Raw genomic sequence first — 26,159 nt, 5'->3', positions numbered from 1 at the left:
AATACCCTATACACTGCACCACCTAACTGCATTAGAATATTTACATTAGAAATGTAAACCAGCTATGGCTAAATGAAAATAATTAGAAAAAATGCAAATTAAAGCAACTATGAAGTTCTGCCTCCTACCTATCAAATTGGCAAAGCTGACAAAAAAGGTAAAAAAACAAATGTTGGGAGAAGCTGCAGGAAAACAGGAACACCAACTTATTGTCAGAACTGTGAACTGGTCTGGCCATTCTTAAAAACCATTTGGAACTATGCCCAAAAAAGTTATTAAATTATAATACCTTTTGACCCAGCAATGCCACTACTTATTAGCCCTCTACTCCAAGGATATCAAAGAAAGAAGAAAAGGTCCCATTTAAGGAAGAGTGTGTGTGTGTGTGTGTGTGTGTGTGTGTATAAAAGCTCTTTTTGTGATGATAAAGAACTAGAAAATAAGGTAGTACCTATCAATTGGGGAACAGCTAAACAAATTATGCTGTACAAATATAATGTAAAACTATTATGCTTTAAGAAAATGAAGAGATAGTTTCAGAAAAAAATTGAAATATTTGTATGGACTGATACACAAAGTCAGTAGAAACAGGAGAAAAATTCTAATATAACATCAAAATTGTAATAACAATTTTGAAATACTTAAGAACTCTGATCAATGTAATAATCAATCATGATTCTAGGGGAGAGATGATAACGAATGCCACCCATCTCATGACAGATGTGTCATAGACTAATATGCAGAATGAGACACATCTTTTTAGATGTGACCAATATCACACTGTCTTGCTTGACTATGCAAGAGGTTTTTCTTCTCTTTTTGTTTCCAGTGGAAGGAAGAAGAAGTGTTTGATAATGTTTTTTAAAAAGGAAATAGGGGTATGGGATGAAATTTCTAACAGGAAAAGCAATGTGGGGAAGGGGAAACTAGGGGTGGCAACAAGAAAATATATTAGTCTTTGTATCCATAGTACCTAGCACACACATAGTCTGCAATTAATAAATACTTGGTGACTGATAAATAGAGAAGGAATCAAGTCCCTCCCTCCTTTCTCTCCCAGGTTGAGCACACAGGCTGTGGGTGCTGAGGGGTCTCCAGTGACAGTTCAGAAGTTTCCCCCAAGTAAAATGTCTGTGCTGGGGGCTCCCATTCCCAGATCTTCTAAGTTGTCTTAGCCACAATATAACTATGATTGTAGAGCTCTTTCTACTTTTCAAGTAATGTTCCTGTTGTATCTAACCTTCACAACTATCCCGAAATGGACACCAAGGAGAGTCATTTTTGAAAAGAAACTGAGGCCCAGAAAGGTAATTTGGTTTGCCCAAAGTCACAAAATGAGTTACTAATAAAGGCGGGAGAAGAACTCAGGTCTCTCAATGCAGTGTCCTATCTAAACTTACATTGCTAAGTTCCATAAATTACTTTAGGTTAGAAATGGGAAGAAAGGGAAAGTGGGGAATCCTCTGGGGTACAAATAAAAGCTCCTTCTCCACCCCTACCTCACTCCCATCAAAACCTGAAATCCTAATTAGGGAGGAAAAAAAAGGAAAGAAATCGGCTCCTGTTGTCTGCTACTCATTCGACTCTTATGTTATGCTGCTGCCATTTTGTTACGACTTTAAGCTATGACATTGAGGACCAGACAAGTTATGTTTAAAAGTACACAGCAGTCATACACCAAACCCCAAACTTTTGTGTGTAGAATCACACACAAAACCCCAATTATCTATGACTACACAGCATTAGCCTCTGAAATATCTGCACTCCTCCGGTAGAGATCAATAAGGACACTTGGGAAATCGCTGCCCTAAAGTCATCACAAAGTTGTAAGAAGCAAAGTCATAAATCTGAAAGTGCTTTGAAAATGGTGAAATGTCCTGTACATGTAAGATGTTATTAAGAGCCCCTTAGAGAGACAAAACTATAAAGGAAAGCCCACACACACACATCCTTCCCAAAAGAGTCATACAACTCATTTCCAAGAAAAAAATAAGAAATAATTTTTGGATCATATAGAATTACTATTTGTGTTAGTTTTGTTTGGGATTATTCTTGGTGGTAGGGCATTTTGGATTTTTTGGCAGGATCAGCTGGAGGGAAGGGGGAGGCAGCTTATTTGTGCTAATGATTTCCTGGCCATTGAAACTGATAACCAAGAGCTGAATAAATTGAGTTTGAGGGGCAGGAGCAGATTATGTGGATACATGCATCACAACCTGGTGATTCACCATCACATAACACTGATAGACCATGGCTACATGTTAGCATTGCACCACAGACAATGGTCACAAAATAGCAACAATTATTCTAACAGGGACAGAGTGAAGGGAATTGACAAATAGAGCCAAGGATTCAAAAGGACCTAAGAATAGGTAAATATTATAGTATATTAATGTAATGAAATTGTGCCATAAGAAACGAAAGGAATAGTTTCAGACAAACCTGAAAAGACTTATAAGAGATGTAAAATGAAGCAAGTAGAACCAGGAGACCAGTTTAAAGCTGTTTACCTTTTAAAGAATTAAGAACTCTAATCATTCCAGAGGACTAATGTTGAAATATAGTGCCCACCTCCTGACAAAGAACTGAAGGACAAAAATCTTGATGTAAAATACACATTTGGGGACATAACCAAATCAGGAATGTGTTTTGCTTGATTATGCATATTTGTTACAAGGGTTTTATTTTTCTTCTCTTTTCTATTTTTTTAGGGGAATACGAGTTTTATGTTTCTTCTCTTTTCAATTTTTTTTTGAAGGGAGGGAGTAGGAGGAAGATAAAGTAAAATGCCTGTTAACTGAAAAATAAAATGAAAGATTCCCACCAAAAGCATCCATACCAATAGCCTCGCCAGAGATCTTCCAGGCCTTGACATTAAAGTCTGCACCAGCACTGATGATCACATGGAAACATTCCCCAAAGGCAACATCAGTCACACCATCATTATGAGCCTGCCAGGAGATCAGGAGCTCTGGAGGGATTAGGGAAATGACATGGCTACCAATGACCTATGGGAGACAGACAGGTTCATGGTTCATAGAATATTAGTGATATGAGGGTCCTTTGTCCAAAATCACTTTGTCCAATGCCCTTGTTCTACAGATGGGGAAAATGATAGCCCAAAGAGATGAGCCCCTTTAATTTAAAAAAAAATGATGTTCAGTTTAGCATTGATTTAAAGATATCAATCAAGAATTGTAGTCTCTGATTGGCTCTACCAATTCCCTGTGTAAAGTTACATGCAAATCATCCTTTCTGAATCTTGGTGTACTTATCTGTAAAATGGGGAGATAACCCATATTCATTTACCAGAGTTTTTGTGAAGATAAAATACTAGATGATATGTTTCTTGGGAAGAGGAACGTTGTCTTTTCTACTTTGAATGTCCAGCAAAGGAACTGTATAACACATAATAAACTTAATAAGTATTTGTTCAGTCAACAAACATTTGTGAAAAGCCTACTATATCCTAGGCACATTGCTAAACACAGGAAATACAAAGACAATATTTAAACAGACCTTAAGCTCAAGAAACTTACATTCATTGAAAGAATGAATGAAATTATATAATAGGACTAAAGTAAAGGTTCTAAAGTAAAATTATCCAAACTAATATATCTACTGCCTACTTATACAAAAAGAATTACTCCAAACTAAATCTGTGTCCTGAAAAGAAAATTATTAATTAACTAGACACACAACTTGGAATAACTAGAAAATTGATAAGTGGGCCTACTTTAAAGAAACCCACGATTCAAAAATCCAGATCTATGTAATAGATAAACTACAAGGTAATAATTCACTTTATTTTTTTAAAGGTCACCCCAGCTCCCTTAGGCTGGAAATGCAGGGGGTTACTCAAGGACAAAATCCCACTAGAGATCAGCACAGGAGCTTTGACTTGCTCTATTTTCCAGCCCTGGACAGTTCATCCACTTAGGCAATCTGGGAACTCCCCACAGTGATGTCAAACTTAGTATGCGCAGCTGAACTGTGTAGCCCACTGACTTCAGCTCAGCATTCCCAAGCTTAAGAGCCACTCTCAGCCTCCCCAATTGCTGGGATTATAGGAGTGTACCACTATGCCCAGAAACTATTGACTTTACAAAAACATTGACTAAGACCAGCCAGTTCTGGAGGATCACTAAATAGCAACAACGTTGCTACCTTATTGAAGTATACTAAAAAAAGACTTAATATTTTCCTATCCACTTATAGAATTGTATCCTGACAGCCCCATGAAATAGGCAGAGCCAGGTTTGCCATTTCTACTGGACAGATAAGCAACATGAGGCTTCCTGGGAACTGAGTGATTTGTGCAGTCTCAAAGCTAGCTAGCAAGCATCAGCTAGAACCCCCATGCTAGGTCTTCTGAAGCTTTCTGACTCCTAATTCTTTTCCTGCTATGCCCTGGTTTCTCACCTCACTAACCACTTGATAGACAGGCTAGAAGAGAAAAGGATAATATTGTATATACAATATGTAATTCATAAATGTTTAACAAGTGACCAAGAAACTCAAGGCTCTGAAAAGTATTTAATAATAATGATAATAATAATAGTTAAACATTAACATAGCACTTATTATGAGCCAGGCACTGTGCTAAGCACTTTACAATCATCATTTCTTTTGATCGTCACAACCCTAAGAGATAGGTGCTATTATTATCCCTATTTTACAGATGAAAAAAACCGAACAAACAGAGATTAAGTGACTTGCCCAGGGTCACACAGCTAGGAAGTATCTAAATCTTCATTTGAACTCAGGTCTTCCTGACTCTAGCCAGGGGCTCTATCCTCTGCTCCACTGAGCTGTCCTGATTTAGTCAAACAGTAGAAAAATGAAGATTCAACTTAGAAAAATTCAATTTACAAAAAGTCATTCAGGCTTCCATCATTATTACTTCAGTTTCAGGAATCTATGATTCCATAGGTATAGATTCCTAACCAGAAAGTCTGCTTAACAGAATGCCTGTAACAGATAATTTGTAAACTACATAGGGAATACCCATCAACTAGGGAATGTCTGAACAAATTATGTCATATAAATATAATGGAATACTATTGTGCAGTAAGGAACAAAAAAAGAGAAGGTTTTAGAGAAACGTGGGAAGACTTTGAACTGATACAGAACAAAGTGAGTAAAACCAAGAGAATGATTTATATTATAACAACAATATAAAAACTAACAACTTTGAAAGATAAGACTTCAGATCAAATGCAATGACCAACCAAGATTCCAGGGGAGTGATGATGAAGAATGCTGACCTCTTGATGAAGAAGGAATAGCTTAAATAAGCAGAACAAGACATATTTTTAACATGACCTAAGTAGGAAGTTATTTTGCTTGACATGTATATTTCTCCAAAAATTTTGTCCCCCACCATCACCTCAAAGGAGGGGGAGGAGAGGAGAGAGAGAAAAAATACACGCTTGTTCATTGAAAAAAAAAGTATAATAATAGCAAGCGTTTATATAACACTTTAAGGTTTGAAAAGTACTTTGCAAGAGAGAAAGAGAGAGAGATGTGGCAACTGGTAATGAAACACAAAGGAACTAGAGTCCCACCCACCCCTTTCTAGTCCCATCCTTAGCACCTCAATGGGACCAGAAACACTTTACTATTAATGGGAACCAGGGGAATATTCGTCCAGAATCCCTCCTACCTCCTCAGTTTCCAGTGGTTCCTGCTGTATTTCCACTCGATTGCCCGCACGAGTTAAATTCCAGTAAATATTTTCCTGAGCAACTCTTTCTTCTCTGACAGAGAATGTCTTCTGTTCACTGGCCAGCCTACAGTAATCCTTGATATCCCAGATCTAGGAACCAGAGGTTGGGTTAGTAATCCTGTTTGAATCCATTTTCACTACAGGTTTTTACTACCCAAACCCTTGCCCCTGCCCCTTTTCCCTCCCAAATCCAAGCCCTCAAAGCTCCAGCCACATCCCTGAACAAAGGGTGAAGATCTCAGTTATAAGTCTCATGGCCAGGAAAGAAAGTACTAGTCACTGGGAGAGTCAACATAAGATAGCCTCACCTACAGTACCCATTCCTACATTGTGGATACTTGCTGGATGAGTCTGACATTTTCTGTTGCTGAGGAATGGAAATACCTAACATCACTCAGCTCAACCTCCCACGGTAGAGTTCAGCATATAGGATCTCCCTGTGAGCCTGAACTCATTATGATCAGTTTCTTTTCCTCCTTCCTTGCTTCTCCATCTCTTGCTTGGCTTTTTCTGCTGCCTCTCCCCCAACTTCCCCCCCCCCCAAAGTCAGGGTCAAGCAATAATACTCTGGACAGTTTGCCTTCAGGTGAAGTCTGAAGCCCCATGGTCCTTAGAGCTAAGAGGAGGCTTGAAAAGGGACAGCCTAGCAGCAGCTCTGTTTCCTTGCTTTCTGTATAATCCCTTTTTGGGGAAGCTCTTAAAAAGGCTGGTAACATTCTCCCCCAAGCTAAAACATTTTAAAATCCCTTGAAAATCACTCGTGATAAACTTAACTTCTTTCAAATTCCAATAAAAGCAGCAAAGTAAACATCAGCACCTCAAAGTATAAGGATAACTATCTTAGCACCTAGGTAATCATCTCAAAGGTGTCACTCACAGGAAATGTGCACCAATAGTACATACAACAGACTCAGCACAATTCACAGCATCAATTGACAAGCTGTTTGAGAAACTACCTATCTAAACTACACACAAGACACATTCCATGTACATATCACAACAGTACATTCATATCCATTCATATCCACAAGCAAATATGCATAAGAGCAAACAATGCAAACCAGCAATACACCATTGACAAGCCTTTAAAAATAACAGCATGCTTAAGCAGCCAGGTGGTGCGGTGGAGAGAGTGCTGGGCCTGGAGTCAAGAAGACTCGTCTCCAGAGCTCAAATCTGGCTTATATCGCTTTTCTCAGTCCCTCGTCAACCATCTGCTCTCACTGCTAATCATGCAGAGACAGCTGAGGCAGAAGAGGTTGGTTTGATAAGCACCACAGGCATGATGCCTGGTGGAAATCCCAAACTGTCAGCAGCACTGCCTTTGACTTGTAGCCTAGCTCCCTGGGTGCCCCATTTGGCTCTCACTGCTTCCAGGTTTACTATCACATGGATTTCAGGACAGGGTGTCTAGGTGCTGATTAGTCTTTCCTGGCTCAGAATGAATGTTGGATTCATAGCTGGTGAGGCTCTTCCCCATCTCTGGCAAGCAGCATCTAACTTGGCACTGGTTGAGATGTTGGTGAACTGCTGTCAGTCCACAAAGGCAAATTAGCTCCATAGACATACAGTCTTTGATCTTTTCACTAACGGGCAGCTTCAAGGTTAGGATCAAACAACAGCATTTTGGCAACTGCCCCTGGATAAATTCTAAACTCCCTCGGGACTTTAAGGACACTAGAAGAAGGGCTTGCCTGTCCAAAGGTAGCTCTGCCCTCCTTGGCTCCAAGTCCTTTTTTGAGGATCTCCAAAAAGGCCAGCTTTACTTAAAAACCTTCACTTGATCCTACCATCCCCTCTATAGCTTTTCTCTTTCACAGCCAAATTCCTAGGGGGAAAACTGTCTTTACTTCTTGCTTCCATGTTTTTCTCCTCTCAGTCACTTTTTAACTCCTTGATACCTTGTCTCCATACTTCATCATTCACACTCCTCTCTCCGACAGTGATGTTTGGTTGCCAAGTCCAATGGCCTCTGCTTTTCAGGACTTCCTCTTGCATTCTCTGTAGAATTTGACACTGCTAATCACTCCCTTTTCCTGAGGACTCTCCTCCCTGAATTTCCATGACCCTGCTCTCTCCTGGTTCTCCTCTCATCTGTCTAGCCTCTCTTTAGTCTCATTTGCTGAATCAGCATCTATGTCCCTCCCACTACACGTGCAGTGTATCTTGGGGTTCAGTTCTGGGCCCTCCTCTCTCTACATACTCTCTTGGTGATCTCATGGGTTCAACTATTATCTCCATGTGTATGACTCCCAGATCTATATATAAAGCCCTCTGGCAATCCCTTGTGACTTTGGGAAACTTACAACTTCTCTGGGCCTTCTCCCTTCCATTTCTAAATCTATAATCTCATGATCTCTTTCTCCTGTATTAGCAATTACCTCTTAGGCATTCCCAACTGGATAATCTGTAGACATCTTAAATTCAACATGCCCAAAAACTTTCTGATCTCTGGCCATCTTCTCATTACCAACTGCCTTGCCACCCCGAGAGAAACTTCCACCCTGGACCCTCCTATGCCCTGATTGATGAATGCTTCTCCTAGACCACTATTTCAAGAAAGTCTTAATAACCATGCCTCATTTTTCTCCTCACTCTTCAGCCATGTTCTCCCTGCCAACCTCCTCTCATTCCTCTTCTCTATGAACTATAACTAAATCCTCACTGCTACAGATAGGACATGTCAACTACCCTATGCCCAATGACCCATCCCTACTTCACTTTGTGTATTGTCTCTCCCATTAGGATTGAAGCTTTAGGTTGGGCACATAGCAAGCACTTAATTCTTTTTCATTTATTTCTTCATTATTTGAAAAAAAATACTTTCTAATGTCTCTATTTCTTCCAAGGACAGTACTGTCCTTCCAGGAAGTCCAGTTCCCAATTTCACTGTAACTGTTTTGTTTTTACCTCCCCCTCACATTCTGGCATTTATCTCTAGATCGCAGATTTAAATCTAGAAGGTGCCATAGAGGCTCACAAGTCCAACCTGAGAAAGAAATGAAGTGACTTGTCTAGGGTCACAAGGGGGAAGGGAGAGGAGGGGAATAAGCATTTCTATAGTGCCTATTATGGGCCAGATACTATGCTAAGAACTTTGCAAATACAATCTCATCTGATCCTCACAAAAGCCCTGCAACCAGGCAGTTTCCATTACTATCCCCACTTTACAGTTGAGGAAACTGAGGCAAAAAGCAGTTAAGTGACTCGCCCAGAGTCACACAAGTAGTGTCTAAGGCGGGATTTGAACTCAGGTCTTTCCAACTTCAAGCCCAGTGCTCTATCTACTGTGTCCCTCAGCTGCCTAAGCAGTTGCCAAGTCTTGGCTGTTCTTTCTTCATGTTTGCCCATCTCTCACATCTGTCCCCTTCTCTCCCTCCACTCATGTATCAATTCCCTAAGTTAAGTCCACATCATCACTTCCCTTAATTACTGTAAAAGGCTCCTAATTGGTCCCCCTGCTTCAAACCTTTTCCTTCCCTAATCCATCTTCCACACAACTTCCAAATGGATGCTCCTAAAGCAAAGATATTACCGTTACTCCCCTACTCGAGAAACTGCATTGGCTACCAGCTATCTCTAAGATAAAATACAAACTCTTCCATTGGCAAGTAAGTCCTTTCACAATCACTCCAGCCCACCTTTCCCAGTCTTATTATACTTTATACCCCTTTGCTCACCCTACACTTCTGTCTAAACATCCCATTTGTTGTTCCCTTCACCTAAGATTCCAATCTCCTGTCTCTGTTTCTTTGCACAGACTGCCTCCCTCGCCTGGGATGTACCCCCTCCTCATTTCTGACTCATAATTCCTAGCTTCTTTCTAGGCGCAATTCAGTTGTACCTCTTATGCAAAACCTATTCTGCCCACCCCACCCCTCAGTAACAAATGTGTTCCCTTCAACCAAATTAGTATGTGTTTTGTACATATTTTGTATTTAATCAATCAACACAATTTTGTCACTTACTATGTGCCAGGCACCGTGCTAAGTAAGCACTGGGAAAATAAAGACAAAAACAATTCTTGCCCTTGAGGACAATCTTGGTTTTGTCTTTAGGTCTCCAGTCTAGTGCAAGGATTAGTAAAAAGTAGTTGTTGAATGAATGAATGAATGAATGAATGAATGAATGAATGAATGAATGAATGAACAGAATTGAGGGCATACGAGGAGGGGTTGGCCTTGGCAAAAAATAAAATTGAAAGTAAGGGAGAAAGAGACCATAAATTAACTGAAATAATTTTTTTGATCTCTCAGCCCTAACATGAAACCCCACACTCACCTTAAGGTGGCCTTTGGAGTCCCCAGTTATTAAGATCCAGTCCTTTTCATCACTGACCATGGCACCAACAACTGAATCCTGATACTGATTACCTGCTGGTTGGAATTTTCCCAACAAGCCCCCTTTGTCATGAATTGACCAGGCATAAATATAGCCATTGCCAGCACTGCTCAGAAGGGTGGCTGTTCGAGGGGTCCGAAGCCGAGTGGGCAGGAAAATTATCTGCAGGGGAGAAATGCTCTTAGCTGAGGGCATCTGCTGTCTCTCCCACACCAGTCAAAGCCTTTGTGGCAGTGACTCAGACATAGAGAGAGACAGTCACCAACTACAGTAAGAAAGTCATAGACATACATAGTCATACAAGCCATACAAGCAGCAAGACACACATACACACAGCTATACAAGCAGCAAGAAAGGTACATATATACAAATAGCAACATACACAACATCAGTGAGAGACTCACACACATACACAGAGGCACACACACACAGCCCCACATGCAGCAAGAAAGGTACAACCACACTCAATCAGACAGTCTACATATGCAGCAAGTGAAGCATACACACACAGCAAGAGAGGCATACAAACACAAAGCAAGGGAAGTATACACACACAAACAAACAACAAAGCAAACACACACATAGCTACACATTCAGGAAAAGAAGCATATATATACAAAAAGCCACACATTCAGCAAAAGAAACAAATATAAATACACAGCCATACATGGAACAAGAGAAATACAAAAGCTACACAGTCAACAAGAGAAGTACATATAAAAAGAGCCACACACCCAGGAAGAAAGATATGCACAGCCACACATGCAGCAAGAGAGACATTTATATACAACTACATATGCAAGAAAGGTATACACAGGCACACGTTCAGCAAGAAGGGCACACCCAGGACATATGCAAAAAGAGGGGCATAGCTAAACACAGCTACATAGGCAGAAAAAGAGACTTAACAGACACACAGTCACATGTGCAGGAAGAGACATATATAGACACATACACATACATACAGCTACACACCCATCCAGAGAGAAACTCATCTACATAGCTACCCATGCAACAAGAGAGAGAGAGACACACACACACACACACAGAGCTACATGTGCAGCAAGACACACACACATACAGCTACACATGTGAAAAGGTACACACAGTCACACATTCAGCAAGAAGGGCACACTCAGCCACTTATGCATAAAGAGAAGCATATCTAAACATAGCTACACAGGCAGCAAGAGACACCTAAACAGACACGCAGCCACACAAGCAGCAAGAGACAGATAGACATATACATCAGCACACAAGCAGCAAGAGCAGCATACAGTATACACAGCCACACATGGAGCAAGAGAAACACAAATACACAACACAGATGCTGCAAAACAGACACAAATACACCACCATACATGCAGCAAAAAAGGCACACACCTACTCACACAGAAACACATGTTGTAAGAGAGGTACACACATATACACAGTCATACCTATAGCAAGAAAGATACAAACAGCCATAAAGTCCTATGTGCAGCATAGTCACTTGTGCAACAAGACGCACTCCTAAAAGCAGTCATACCAGCAACAAGAGACAAATACACGCACAGCCACACATGCAGTAAGAGATACACCTGCATACATCTAGCCACACATACAGCAAGAAAGGCAAAAACATACGCAAAGCACTCTCTAGCTGCGTATGTAAATATTTCTTACCATGTGTGAGACTGTGCATGTACGGGACTCTTGCTGTGCGTGTGACTGGGTCAGCCATGATTCTCATTACATGTGTCACTGTATGTATCTCTCACACATGTAGCAAGAGCTATGTATAAACACAGCCAGGCACAGAACAAGAGAGGCACTCACACAAACAGAGCCACACACATATATAAAGCCACACATGCAGCAAGAGAGACGCAAACACGTACACACAGCCCACATGCAACAAGATACACATGTAGAGAGCCACACATGTAGCAAGAAACATACAGACATAAACACAGATGCATACAGCAAGAAAGATGCACGTGCGTTCAAAGCCCAACAGCCGCAGGAGGAAGACACGTTGCCACACATGTGACATGAGAGGCATGTAAAAACACAGTCATGTACGCAGCAAAAGATGTACATACACATAGCCATACATGCAGCAAAAGACACACACAGACACACATAAACACATTCACACAGGCAGCAGGAAAGAGACACACTGATCACTATTGATTAGAGAAATGCAAATTAAACAACACTGAAATACCACCTCATACCTATCAGAGTGGCTAACATGATAGAAAATAAAAATTACAAATGTTGGAGAAGATGTGGGAAAATTGGAACACTAACATATTGTTGGTATAGTTGTGAACTGATCCAACCATTCTGGAGAGCAATTTGGAACTATGCCAAAAGGGTGATCAAACTGTACAATACCACTACTAGGTCTGAATCTCAAAAAGATCATAAAAAAGGGGAAAGGATCTACATGTACAAAAATATTCATAGCAGCTCTTTTTGTGGTGCAAAGAATTGGAAATTGAGGGGATGCCCATCACTTGGGGAATGGCTGAACAAGTTGTGGTATATGAATGTAATGGAATACTATTGTGCTATAAGAAATGATGAGCAGGAAGACTTCAGAAAAACCTGGAAAGATTTGTATGGACTGATGCTGAGTAAAGTGAGCAGAACCAGGAGAACATTGTACACAGTAACAGCCACACTGTGCGATGACTAACTTTGATAGACTTAGCCCTTCTCAGCAATGCAAGGATCTAAGACATCTCCAAAAGCCTCATGAGGGAAAATGCTATGGGGCAGCTAGGTGGCATAGTGAATACTGCACTGGCCCTGAAGTCAGGAGGACCTGAGTTCAAATCTGGCCTTAGACCAAACACTTGACACTAACTAGCTGTGTGACCCTGGGCAAGTCACTTAACCCCAACTGCCTAAAAAAAAAGAAGACAAAGAAAAGAAAGTGCTATCCACATCCAAAGAAAGAACTATGGAATTGAATGCAGATGGCAGCATACTATTTGCTCTTTTTTTTCCTTCTGTTTTGTTTCCTCTTTCTTGTGGTTCCTTCTGTTGGTTCTAATTCCTCCTTACAACATGAGTAATGTGAAAATATGTTTAATAGGAATGTATATGTATAGCCTATATTGGATTGTGCGCCATCTTGGGGAAAGAGGGGTGGAGGGAGGAGGAGAAAAATTTAAAACTCAAAAGCTTATGAAAGTGATTGTGATAAATCGAAATACATTAAGAAAAAAAGGGAAAAAAGAAATACGTACACACACACAACCATGCTTGCATAAAAAGAGGCACAAATACACACAACAGCTGCATATGCAGCAAGCTAGGCTTATAAGCACAATCACACATACAGCAAGAGAAATATACACAGACCACACACACACACACACACACATACACACAGCATGAGAAACACAAACATAAACACAGCCACACAAGAGATACATACAGAAAGCATGTATGCAGCAAGAAATACACGCTGCCACACATTCAAGAGATGCACATATATACACATAGCCACAAATGTGGCAAGAGAAGCAAACAAAAACATACATCCACACACTGGATGACAGGCATGAACACAACCATACACATGTCAAAAGAGAGGTGCGCACACGCACACACAAAGTAACACATGTAGCAAGAGCAGTACACACACAGTCACAGTCAGTAAATAAGGAGCACAGAGTTGCATACGCAACAAGAGAGCCATTCAAAGCCACCTACAGTGGTATACACATTCACATAGCCATGCATGCATCAAGAGAGACACACACCTACACAAAGCCACACAAGCAGCAGCAAGACATCCAAACATATTAACAAAGCCACATATAGAACAAGAGAGGCACACACAGAACCTCACAAACCACAAGGAGAGTAAGACATGCACACATACACAAAGTCATACATTGAGCAAGAGCCACGCATATAAACAGAGCCACATAAATTACACATGCAGCAAGAGAGGTACAAATATTTATACAGCCACTTAAGCCAATATAAAGAGACACACACACATACAATGCCACATGGGCAGCAAAAGGCACACACACACACAGCATCACAAACCACACACAGGTCTTGTTAGACACACACATACACACACCTCTACATGGAACAAGAGACACCCATAAACAGAGCCACAAACCACACATACAGCAAGAGACCTCCATATAGCCATGCAAGCCAATGCAGCAAGACAAGCACATATATACACACAGCCATATAAGGCACAAACAGAAAAAGAGAGGGATATGTATCTATAAGCACATCAAGAGAAGCACAGAGCCAAAGAAATACATGCAAACACAGAGACACACACAGCTACAGACATGGCTACAAACACATCAAGAGACATCTGCAACCATACGCATATTCAGAGACATACACACTGACACACAAGGAGACAGGTAAACACACATAGACATAAACACAGAGTCTCAGAGAAACATATTTCCATGGACAGACATATCCAGAGACTAAAAGACAGGCACACACAGAGACACATATACACTAGACTCATTTATCCAGAGACACTCGGATCGTCAACACCCAGACACAGAGATACCCATTCCCATAGGCAGAAAAAGACAACATACCCAGTCCCTGCCCTAGAGGAGCTCACAATCTAATGAGAAAGACAAACAGATAAGTGTGCACAAATAAGCTATACACAGGATAAATAGCAACTAACAGAAAGAAGGCATTAGAATATAGAGGAATTGGGAAAGGCTCAGAAAGACAGAGACAGAAACATACAGACCCAACTACACACCCACAAGCAGACATAAACCCAGAAATATATATATATCCCCAGAGCTAGATGCAAACCCAAAGACAGATACAGAGAGAGACAGAGAGACAGAGACAGACAGAGAGGCAGAAACAAATTCAGAAACTCACAGAGATAAACCCCCTAGAGACAAACACCTAGATATATTGACACCTAGAGATACTCATACACACAAACCAGAGACAGAATTCCATACATACCAACACACATACACACCCCAAGACAGACAGGCACACATACTCAAAGGCATATAGAGACACAGAAAAAGAACTAATAGGCATGAAAATACCATGTTGGGGGGGGAAGGTGGGGGGAGAATAAAACAATGAGAATTTTTTAAAACACAGGAAGAACACACACAAAAAAATCAGGTGCACACACAGAATCAAATACACTGAAACACCCAGAGATACACACCGAGAGACAGCCACACGTACCTAAACATATGTATAACCCAAAGTTCAAGCCTGGTCATTTGCATAAGACTCTCCCTATTGGTAAAATCATGATTCCGTATTCCATGCCATGTGAGGAGCAGAGTGTTGAGATCATGGGAGACACGTGCAATTTCAGGTACTTTTCAGGAAGAATGGCCCAGAGGGAGAGAAAGAATATTGAAAGAAGTTGACGCATAGAGGAGCCATCATCTCAAGTACATCCCTGATTACCAGCTTGCTGAGCTAGGTACCTTGGGAATTTCTCTTTCTGTGAGACTGAGGTGGGGTCTCGTCTCTTGTCTCTTGTCTCTATCCCTGTCTCTGTGTGCGTGTGTCTGTCTGTCTGTCTATCTCTCTCTCTGTTTCTCTCCCCTCCCTCCACCCTCCTTCCCTCTCTCTTTTTCTCTCCTCTACTCAATCTTTCACTCTCTCCATCTCTCCTTTTTCTCTCTCCTCTCACTCTCTCATTCTCTCTCCTCATCTCTTCTCTCTCATTCTCTTTACAGTTTGTTTCTCTCTCATTCTCCCTCTCATTCTCTCCTCTCTACTCAGTCTCTCTCTCTCTCTCTCTGTCTCTCTCTCTGTGTCTCTCTCAGTCTCTCTCTCTCTCTCTCTCTCTCTCTCTCTCTCTCTCTCTCTCTCTCTCTCTCTCTCTCTCTCTCTCTCTCTCTCTCTCTCTAGGTCTCTCTCTGTCTCTCTCTCTGTCCCTCTCTCTCTCTCCCTCTCCCCCCTCCCAAACTCCACCCCTCACAGAGGCACAGAGTCTCTCCACCAGTGAGGAAAAACTACGCAAATGTTCAGACAAACTCCAGGTGAAACCCTGGCAGACACACTCCTAGTAACAGGTGACAGAAACAGACACACAACCACACAGTGAGACACTCACAAAGACACGTAGCCAAAGAGACATGAGCGTAACATATACAACAACACAGCGTGCAACAACCCCAAAGAGATCCTCTTAGAAAGACCTATATAGGGGCAGCTAGGTGGTGCCTTGGAGTCAGGAGGATCTGAGTTCAAATCCAGTCTCAAACACTTGAGACTAGCTGTGTGACCCTGGGCAAGTCACTTAACCCCAAGTGCCTCACCAAAAAAAAAAAAGACCCATATATTGATACATAGAGACCCATGTACACAGAGACATACCCGCATAGTCCAACACAGATTGAATCACATATAGATAAAGATACAAAAATACATACCTGGCCACAGAGACACACAACCGCACAGAGAAGTATTCAGAAAGTCAGATACACTCATATAAAGAAAAACAAAGCCACATACATACACAGCAGGAGATTCCCACAGCTAAAGATACTCACAAACCTACTCAGTCACAAACACAGAGAATCACAGCTACACAACGATACACATACATTGAGGGGACATGCTGTAATATACAACCAAAGAGAAGGATACACAGCCAGAGAAACCCACATACAGTAGAAGATGCAGTCACAGACATAACTAGAAATACACAGCAGGACAGTTGCACACAACTACACGTAAGGTTACATAAAGAAAGAGAGAAAAGCAAAGTGAAACAAGCCTACGCATATTCCCACAGACACACATATATATGCCAGTGCAAATGCACTGATAGAGTTGGGAGAGAAGAGTGACAAATGAGACAAGAACACCAGTGTAGCCAGATCATAGAGCGTATAGAAGAGAATTTAAAAAAAGATTGGAAAAGGAGGAAAAGAACGGGTTGGGAAAGAGGACTTTATGGTCCTAGTGGTAACAGGCAACCACGAGAGTTTATTGAATGGAGGTAGGAGGTAGTGACATGGTTAGCTCTACATGGCTGGACCTACACTTTCAGAAAGGCATTTTGGCAGTTTTGTGGGAGCAGGCATGGGGATAGGGAGAGAGATGAGGCAGGGAGACTGATGAGAAAGCTATGGCAGCAGTCCAGGTGAGAGAAGGAAGAGAACCTGAACTAGAGGAGTGGGCACATAGAGAGAAGCAGACATATATGAAAGAAGCTGTAAAAATAGAAACGACAAGATGGTTTTTTAAAAAATGTATTTGTGGGGTGAGTGTGAATGAGGAGTAGAAGATGACACCAGAGCTATAAGTACTGATGACAGAGAAGATGGTAGTGTTCTCAACAGTAATAGAAAAGTTGGGAAGAAGGTAGTGTTTAGGAGTAAAATAAATGAGTTCTCTTTTGGACATGTTCAATTTGGGACAACCACAGGTTACCTAATTAGAAATGCCCAAAAGGCAATTTGTGATGAGAGACTGGAGCTCAGGAGAGAAATTAGGGCTGTATATATAGAACTGGGAATCATCAGATAGTTGAACCCACGGTAGCCGATGAGATCACAAAGTCTAAAGGGAGAAGAGAAGAGGAGAGGGAAGGAGGGAGGAGATGGAAGGAGAGGAGGGGACAGGACACGACAGTAGAGGACAGAGCCTGGAGGGACTACCACTGAGCAAAGGAAAGTGAGGAACAGTCAAAAAAGGGGAAAGAGAAATAGGAGAGAGCAGAGTCATGAAAACCTAAGTATCCAAGAGGAGAGGGAGGGCATTGGACAGCATCAGAGTCTGCAGAGATGTCAAGAAAGATGAGGATTGAGCAAATACCACAGGTTCTCACACATACACACACAACAACAAAAGAACAGCCTCACACCTAAGTCTCACACAACCACAGCACAATCTCACATACATATCATCACATGCACAACCACAACACAGCCTCACAGAGTCACACAAAGCCAAAGTCTCACACACAATCACAGAACAAATTCACAATCACGGCACAGCCTCAGACAGGGAGTCTTCATACATACTGAGCCTCGTATATAGAGTCCCACACAATCCTAACAGTCTAACGTGCATATCAAGTCACGCATAGCACCACAGTATGATCTCACACAGTCGCACACACAACACAACAGCCTCACAGAGTCACACACAGCTTCACCCACATTTCAAGTCTCACACACACACACACACACAACCACAGCCTAACCTCACGTGGAGTCACACAAAGCCAAAATTTCACATGCAATGACAGAACAAACACACATATTCATGCTCAAAATCAGAGCATAACCTCAAACATGGCATCATATAGACAATGCCAGAATACATCCATACATAAGTCCCACACAATCATAGCAGTCTTACATATCATGTCACACACAGACACAGAACACATGCAGTCATAGTATGATCTCACATAGCCATATATATATCAATAACAAAACAGCCTCACAGAGTCACACACACAACCACAGCAGAACCTAACACACATATAAAGTCATACAAACAACCATAGCCCAACGTTACAGTCACACACACCACAAACACCAATACAGTCCCATACATAGTCATACACACAATCACACCACAGCCTCTCACACAACATGCAACCAACACACACAACCATAGCAACAGCCTCACACACACACACACACACACACACAACCACAGCACAGCCTCACATATGGAGTCACATAAACAACCAGGGAACAGCTTGATACTTACTGAAGTCTCCCAAATACAAGTCACACATGTACCCATAGAAGAGTCTCACAATACACTACCACAGCACAATCTCACACAAATACACAACCTGCCATACTCATACATAACAACAACACAGCCTCACATATATATCAAATCAGACACAAAACCACAGCCCAAACTCACAGTTACACACAAAAAAACCTACAACAGTCTCACACAAACAGAAAACAACTTCATATAGAGTCGCATACACAACCACAACACAGTCCCATACATAGAGTCACACAAACAATAACATAATAGCTTCATACATATTGAATCCAACATAACCACGGCATTGTCGGACACACACATTAAGTCATTCAAATACAGCCCAGCCCAATAATACACATATCAAGCCACATATACAACCGTAACAGTCTCATACACAGTCATAGACACAATCACAGCATAGCTCTACATATATCATCATAGAAGACCCTCACACACCACCATAGCACAACTTCACACAAAATCACACATGCTATCACAGAACAGTTTCATATATACTAAGTCCCACACAACCATAACCCAGCCTTACACACTCTTATCAAGTCACACTTACACACAACCACAGAAGAACTTCACACACAAAACCACAGCACAATCTCACAGTTACACACACAATCACAAAACCATCTCATAGAGTCACATGCACAACCACAAAACAACTTCACATATATTCATATACACAATCATAGCACAGGCTCATATGTAACCATACACAACCACAGAGAAGCCACACACACACACACACACATTATCTCACACATAGTCACACACAAACACAACACAGAGTCACACTCAGCAACAGCACAGCCTAATAAATCTATCAAGTCCAACACAAAACTTACCCCAACCTCACATAGCCACACACACAAAACCACAACAGTATCGCACAAAACCTCAGTCACACACACAACCATAGCACAGCTTCATAGATGGTCATACACACAATCACAGCACAGCCTGACACATATCATCAAGCAGAAGACCCTCATATACAACCATAGCACAGTCTCACATACAGAATCACACAGACGACAGAACAGTTTCATACACACTGACTTCCCACATAACCATAGCACTGCCTAACACACATATCAAGTTACACACCGAAAAGCTTCACACACTCACATACAAGCACAGCCACAAAGAGTCACCCACAACCACAGAATAGCCTAACATACATACATACACACACACATATCCTCACAGTCAAAAACACAACCACAACACAGCTTTACACATAGTCATATACACAACTATAGCATAACCTCATACATAACATCACAAAAGCATAGAAGATCCTCACACACAACCATAGCACAACTTCACTCAAAATCACACACTACCACAGCACAGCCTCACATGTTGAACCACACAAACAACTACAGAACAGTTTTATACACTCTGACTCCCCACACAACCACAGCACTGCCTAACATATGTATTAAGTTACACAACCACAGATGAGCCACATAAACACATTAAACCGCAGCACAATCTCCGTTATACGTACAACCACAACACAGTCACACACAAGCGCAGCGTAAACTAACACATTTCAAAACACACACCCACAAAAGGTTCATATACATACATATAACCACAGCATGATCTTACACAGTCACACACACAGAGCCTAACATATGTATGTATGTGTGTATGTATGTATGTATGTATATCAAGTCCCATATGACATACACACACGTTCAATCACAGCATGATTTCACATAGTCCCGCAAACAAACAGAACTTAGAGCCGCACACAACCACAGGACAGCCTACCATACGTATATACAAATATACAAACATACATCCTCACAGTCAAACATACAACCACAGCACAGATTCACACACAGACACACAATTACAGTATAGCCTCATACATAATATCACAAAACCATGAAAGACCCTCATATACAGCCATAGCACAACTTAGCACAAAATCACACACTACCCCAGCATAGTCTCACATGTTGCATCACACAGACAGCCACAGAAGAGTTTTATACATTCTGACTTCCCACACAACAGTCACATGTACACACATACACACATACACACACATACCCCAGTCACACATACATACAACCACAGTACTTCACATATTCATACACACAATCACAGAACAGCCTGACACATATCATCACACAATGACAGATGATCTCACACATGGCCATGGCACAATTTCATACAATGTCACACAAACACAAGCACACCACAACCTCAGACATGGAATTACACAACCACAGAACATACCGAGTCTCACAAAACCATAACAATCCTAATACATCAATTAAGTCACACAACCTAACATACATAACAAGTCACACCCATAAACACAGCCCAATCTTACACAGAAACACACACAACCATAAAACAGAGCCACAAGCAATCACAGGATACCCTAACACACATATGAAGTCACATACAACAGAAGAGTCTCATACATACAACCACGGCACAATTGCATATAATCACACACACAATCACAACAGAGTCACACACAACCACAATACAACCTAATACACATATCAAGTCGCATACATAAACACAGCCCAACCTCACATAGATCACATTAAAAAATCGCAATAGTCTCACACACAACTACACAACCTCAAATAGTTACATACAACCACAGTACAGCCTGACATTTATCATCACAGAACCACAAGACCCTCACATACAAGCATAGCACAACTTCACACAGTCACACATACACACAAATACATAGCATTGCCTCAAACATGGAATCACACAGATAACCACAGAATAGTTTCATACATACTGAGTTCACACACAACCATAACATATCCTTAACACATGAATTAAGTCACACAACCACAGTAGCCTAACACGTATCAAGTCATATACAGCTACAGAAGACCTTCACACACAACCACATCCCAATCTCATAGTCACACATACAACCACAATACCGTATCCTCCACAAAAACAACACAGTCTAAAACACATACCAAGTCAGATGCAATCACAAAAGAGCCTCATACACACACAACCATATCACCATCTCACACTGTCACACACAACCACAAAACAGAGTCCCCCACAAAAAAAAGCAATGCCTAACACACATACCAAGTCATATATAACCACAGAAGAGCCTCATACACACTCACATAATCAAAGCACAATCTCACACTGTCACACACACACACAACCACAACACAGAGTCATACACAATCACAAGATAGCCTATCACATATATCAAGTCACACACAGCTACAGAAGAATCTCGTGAACACACATACAACCACAGCATGGCCACACATAGTCACACACACAGCCACAACACAGAGTCACAAAAAAAAACAGCATAACCTAACACACATATCAAGTTACACACAACCACAGAGGAGTGTCTCACACACACAACCACACAAAATCTCACATAGTTATACACAACCACAATACAGACTCACACATAGTCATACATACAATCACAGCACAGCCTCTCATATATCATCACACTACCACCAAAGACCCACACATACAACCATAGCACAATTCCACATGAAGTCACACAGTCATAGAACAGATTCATATACACTAAGTCCCACACAATCACAGCACAGTCTAACACACCTGCTGAGTCCCACACAACCATAACACAGTCTAACACATATATCAACTCAAATACGCACATCAAGGCACATGCAATCCCAGAAGAACCTCATAAACACACAACACAGTCTCACACTGTCACACACCACAACAGCGCAGTTTAACACAAATATCAAGGCTCACACAAACACAGAAGAGTCTCACACACAACCACAGTCACAACAGTCACACACAACCACAGTACAATCTCATGCAGTCACACACACAGCCACAAATCAATCATAAAAAATAACAGCACAACTTAACACACACATCAAGTCAACTACAACCACAGAAATCTCTCACACACAATCATAGCACAATCTCAAACACACAGCCACAACAGTCACACATATCAAGTCACATACAACCACAGAAGAATCTCAGGTGCACACATACAACAATGGCATGATCTGACAAAGCCACACATACAACAGCAGCACAGTCTAACACTAATATCAACTCACACACAACCATGGATGAGCCTTGCAGATGAGCACAACTTCACATATCATCGCAAAACCACAGAAGACTCTTCCACACAATTATAGCACAACTTCACACACACACACACACACACACACAACCATAGCATAGCCTCACACGGAGTCACACAAACAACCACATAATAGCTTCATACGTACTGAGTCTAACATATAATTACAGCAGAGTCTAACACACATATTAAGTCATGCAAACACAGTGAAACACAGCCCAGCCTAATACACATATCAAGTCACATGGACAACCACAAAATAACCTTATACATAGTCATGCACACAATCACACTATAGCTTCACACATATCATCGCACAACCACAGAAGACCTTTCCCAAACAATTACAGCACAATTTCACACAAAATCACAGCATAGCCTCATGGAGTCACTCAGACAACCATAAAACACACAACCACAGCACAACCTAAAACACATATCAAGTCACACACATACACAACCACAGAAGAACCTCAGATACACAACCACAGTTTGATCTCACACAGTGACGCATACAACCACAGCATAGCTTTACATACATATCAAGTCACACACAGTCACAGAAGAGCCTCCCACTCACTCACTCACTCACACACACACACAACACAGTGGTACAATCTCACACAGTCAGATGCAACCACAACAAATAATCACACATAACCACAGCACAACATAAAACACATATCAGGTCACACACCCAAAACCACATCAATTACACATATCCATATGACAACCTCACATAGTCCACAAAACCACACAACACAGTCATATAAACAATCACAACACAACCTCACATACAACCATAGCCTTATATACATATCAAGTCATATACAAATATAGCCCAATCTGACATACAATCACACACCCAAAACCACAACAGTCTCACACATGATCACAGAATAACCACATGGTCACAAAATCACAACACAGCCTCACACATAGTCATACACACAATCATAACACAACTACACACAGTCACACACAACCATAGCATAGCCTCACACATGGAGTCACACAAACAACCACATAATAGCTTCATGCATACTGAGTCCAACATATAATTACAGCAGAGTCTAACACACACATTAAGTCATGCAAACACAGTGAAACACAGCCCAGCCTAATATACATATCAAGTCACATGGACAACCACAAAATAATCTTATAGTCATGCACACAATCACAGCATAGCTTCGCACACATCACACAACCACAGAAGACCTTTCCAAACAATTATAGCACAACTTGACACAAAATCATACACACAACCACAGCACAGCCTCATTCATGGAGTCATTCAGAGAACCATAAAACAGCTTCATACATTCTGAGTCCACAGCCACCATAAAACACATATCAGGTCACACACCCAAAACCACATCAATTACACACATCCACACGACAACCTCACATAATCACACAAAACCACAACACAGCCTCACACATAGCCACACACATAATCACAGTACAACTACACACACAGTCACACACACAACCATAGCACAACTTCATAGTCATACAACCACATCACAGTCTAACACACCTACTAAGTCCCACATAAACAAAGCACAGCCTTATACACATATCAAGTCACTCATACAGCCACAGCACCATTTTATACAGTCATACACACAACTACAACACAGAGTCACACACAGCCATGGTGCAGCCTAAAACACATATCAAGTTGCACACACAAACACAGCCCAACCTCACCACATAAACAAAACCACAACTGTCTCATAAACAACCAGAACAGCCTCATAGAGTCATAATATAACCACAACACAGCCTTATATACAATCACAGCACAACCTCACATATAATCACACATCCACAGAAGATCGTCACATACAACCATAGCACAACTTCACACAAAGTCACACAATCACAGAACAGTTTCATATACACTGAGTCGCACATAACAACACAGTCTAACCCACACAACCATAGTAGCCTTATACACATATCAAGTCATGCATACAACCACAGGAGAGTCACACACACTCACACACAACCACAACACAATCTCACATCATCACACATACAACCACAATACAGTGACAACCACAGCACAGTCTAACAAGCATATCAAGTCATACACAACCACAGAAGAGTCTCACAACAACCACCGGAAGATCTCACACACTCACAACACACAACTACAACTCAACCTAACACATGTATCAAGTCATACACAACCACAGAAGAGCATCTAACTACAGCAATATAACTACGTCATCTCATAGAATCACACATACACAACCACAACACATAGTCACATACAGCCACAGCACAGGATATCAAGTCACACACAAACACAACCCTAGCTCACATGAAGTCATTCACAAAACCATAACAGCCTCACTCAACCACAGAACAATATCAAGTCGTCACACACACTCAACCACAACACAGCCTCCTATACAGTCATACACACAACCACAGCAGAGCTTCACACATATCAAACCACACAGAAACACGGTAAAAGACACCCATCTAGAGAAAGATACAGCCACACTCTGAGGCAAACACAAACCCAGAGAAAGATACGTAAAGAGCTTCTCACAGCTGTACAGAGACCCACATAATCACGTATAAAAATCCACAGTCAGAAATATGTTTAATATGATTGTTCATGTATAGCCTATCTCAAATTGCTTGCCATCTTGGGGACAGTGGAGGGCAGGGAGGGAAGGAGAAAAAAATTCTGGAACTCAAAATCTTATACAAGTGAATGCTGAAAACTGTTTACATGCAATTGGAAAAAATAAAATACTATGAAGTGGGAAAAGATTAAAAATAAGGTGAGGAAAAGGAAAGCGGAGGGAGGACGTGGTCATTTATTGTAATTGAATTCAAAGTTTAGAACATTGTTCAAATATACAGTGCCACAGGGAATATCACGAGCCTACTTATTATCTGGGCTGGGTAAGGGAAGAGTGTTTTAACATATACTTAAGTATATGGTGCTAAAATAAAGAAAAAGAACTAAGTTATTGGACTTGGGGGAAAAAAAGATGGAGTTGGGTGACATTTTCTCTGATTTTCCATTTCTGCTTAGTAAATTTTGAAAACTACGTAAGACCTATTTTCTTTGATATTAAAGAACGTTTTGCAAATTAAAAAAAATACAAAGATCCACAGTCACCAAAGAAATAATCCAAATACATGGGCATACTTATAAACATTCACTCCTGTGCAGACACAACTACAGAATTC

At 41.1% G+C, this 26,159-nt stretch overlaps 1 protein-coding gene across 2 annotated transcripts in view; it reads right to left on the bottom strand.

Moving 5' to 3' along the window:
- EFCAB8 (EF-hand calcium binding domain 8) overlaps positions 1–26,159 on the bottom strand; it is a 136,188-nt gene that overhangs the window by 10,514 nt on the left and 99,515 nt on the right. For both annotated transcript variants that reach the window (XM_020990739.2, XM_020990740.2), the window contains exons 22-24: positions 10,010–10,231; positions 5,666–5,818; positions 2,840–3,008 (exon numbers count right to left, since the gene is read on the bottom strand). In XM_020990739.2, the coding sequence (XP_020846398.1) occupies positions 2,840–3,008; positions 5,666–5,818; positions 10,010–10,231 (544 nt within the window). The remainder of the gene's footprint in view (positions 1–2,839; positions 3,009–5,665; positions 5,819–10,009; positions 10,232–26,159) is intronic.

The sequence above is a fragment of the Phascolarctos cinereus genome, unplaced genomic scaffold, assembly GCF_003287225.1.
Source record: "Phascolarctos cinereus isolate Bilbo 61053 unplaced genomic scaffold, phaCin_HiC Scaffold_2;HRSCAF=192, whole genome shotgun sequence".
NCBI lineage: Eukaryota > Metazoa > Chordata > Mammalia > Diprotodontia > Phascolarctidae > Phascolarctos > Phascolarctos cinereus.
Note: the sequence above shows the minus strand (reverse complement) of the source record. Positions and strands in the feature narration are given on the sequence as shown.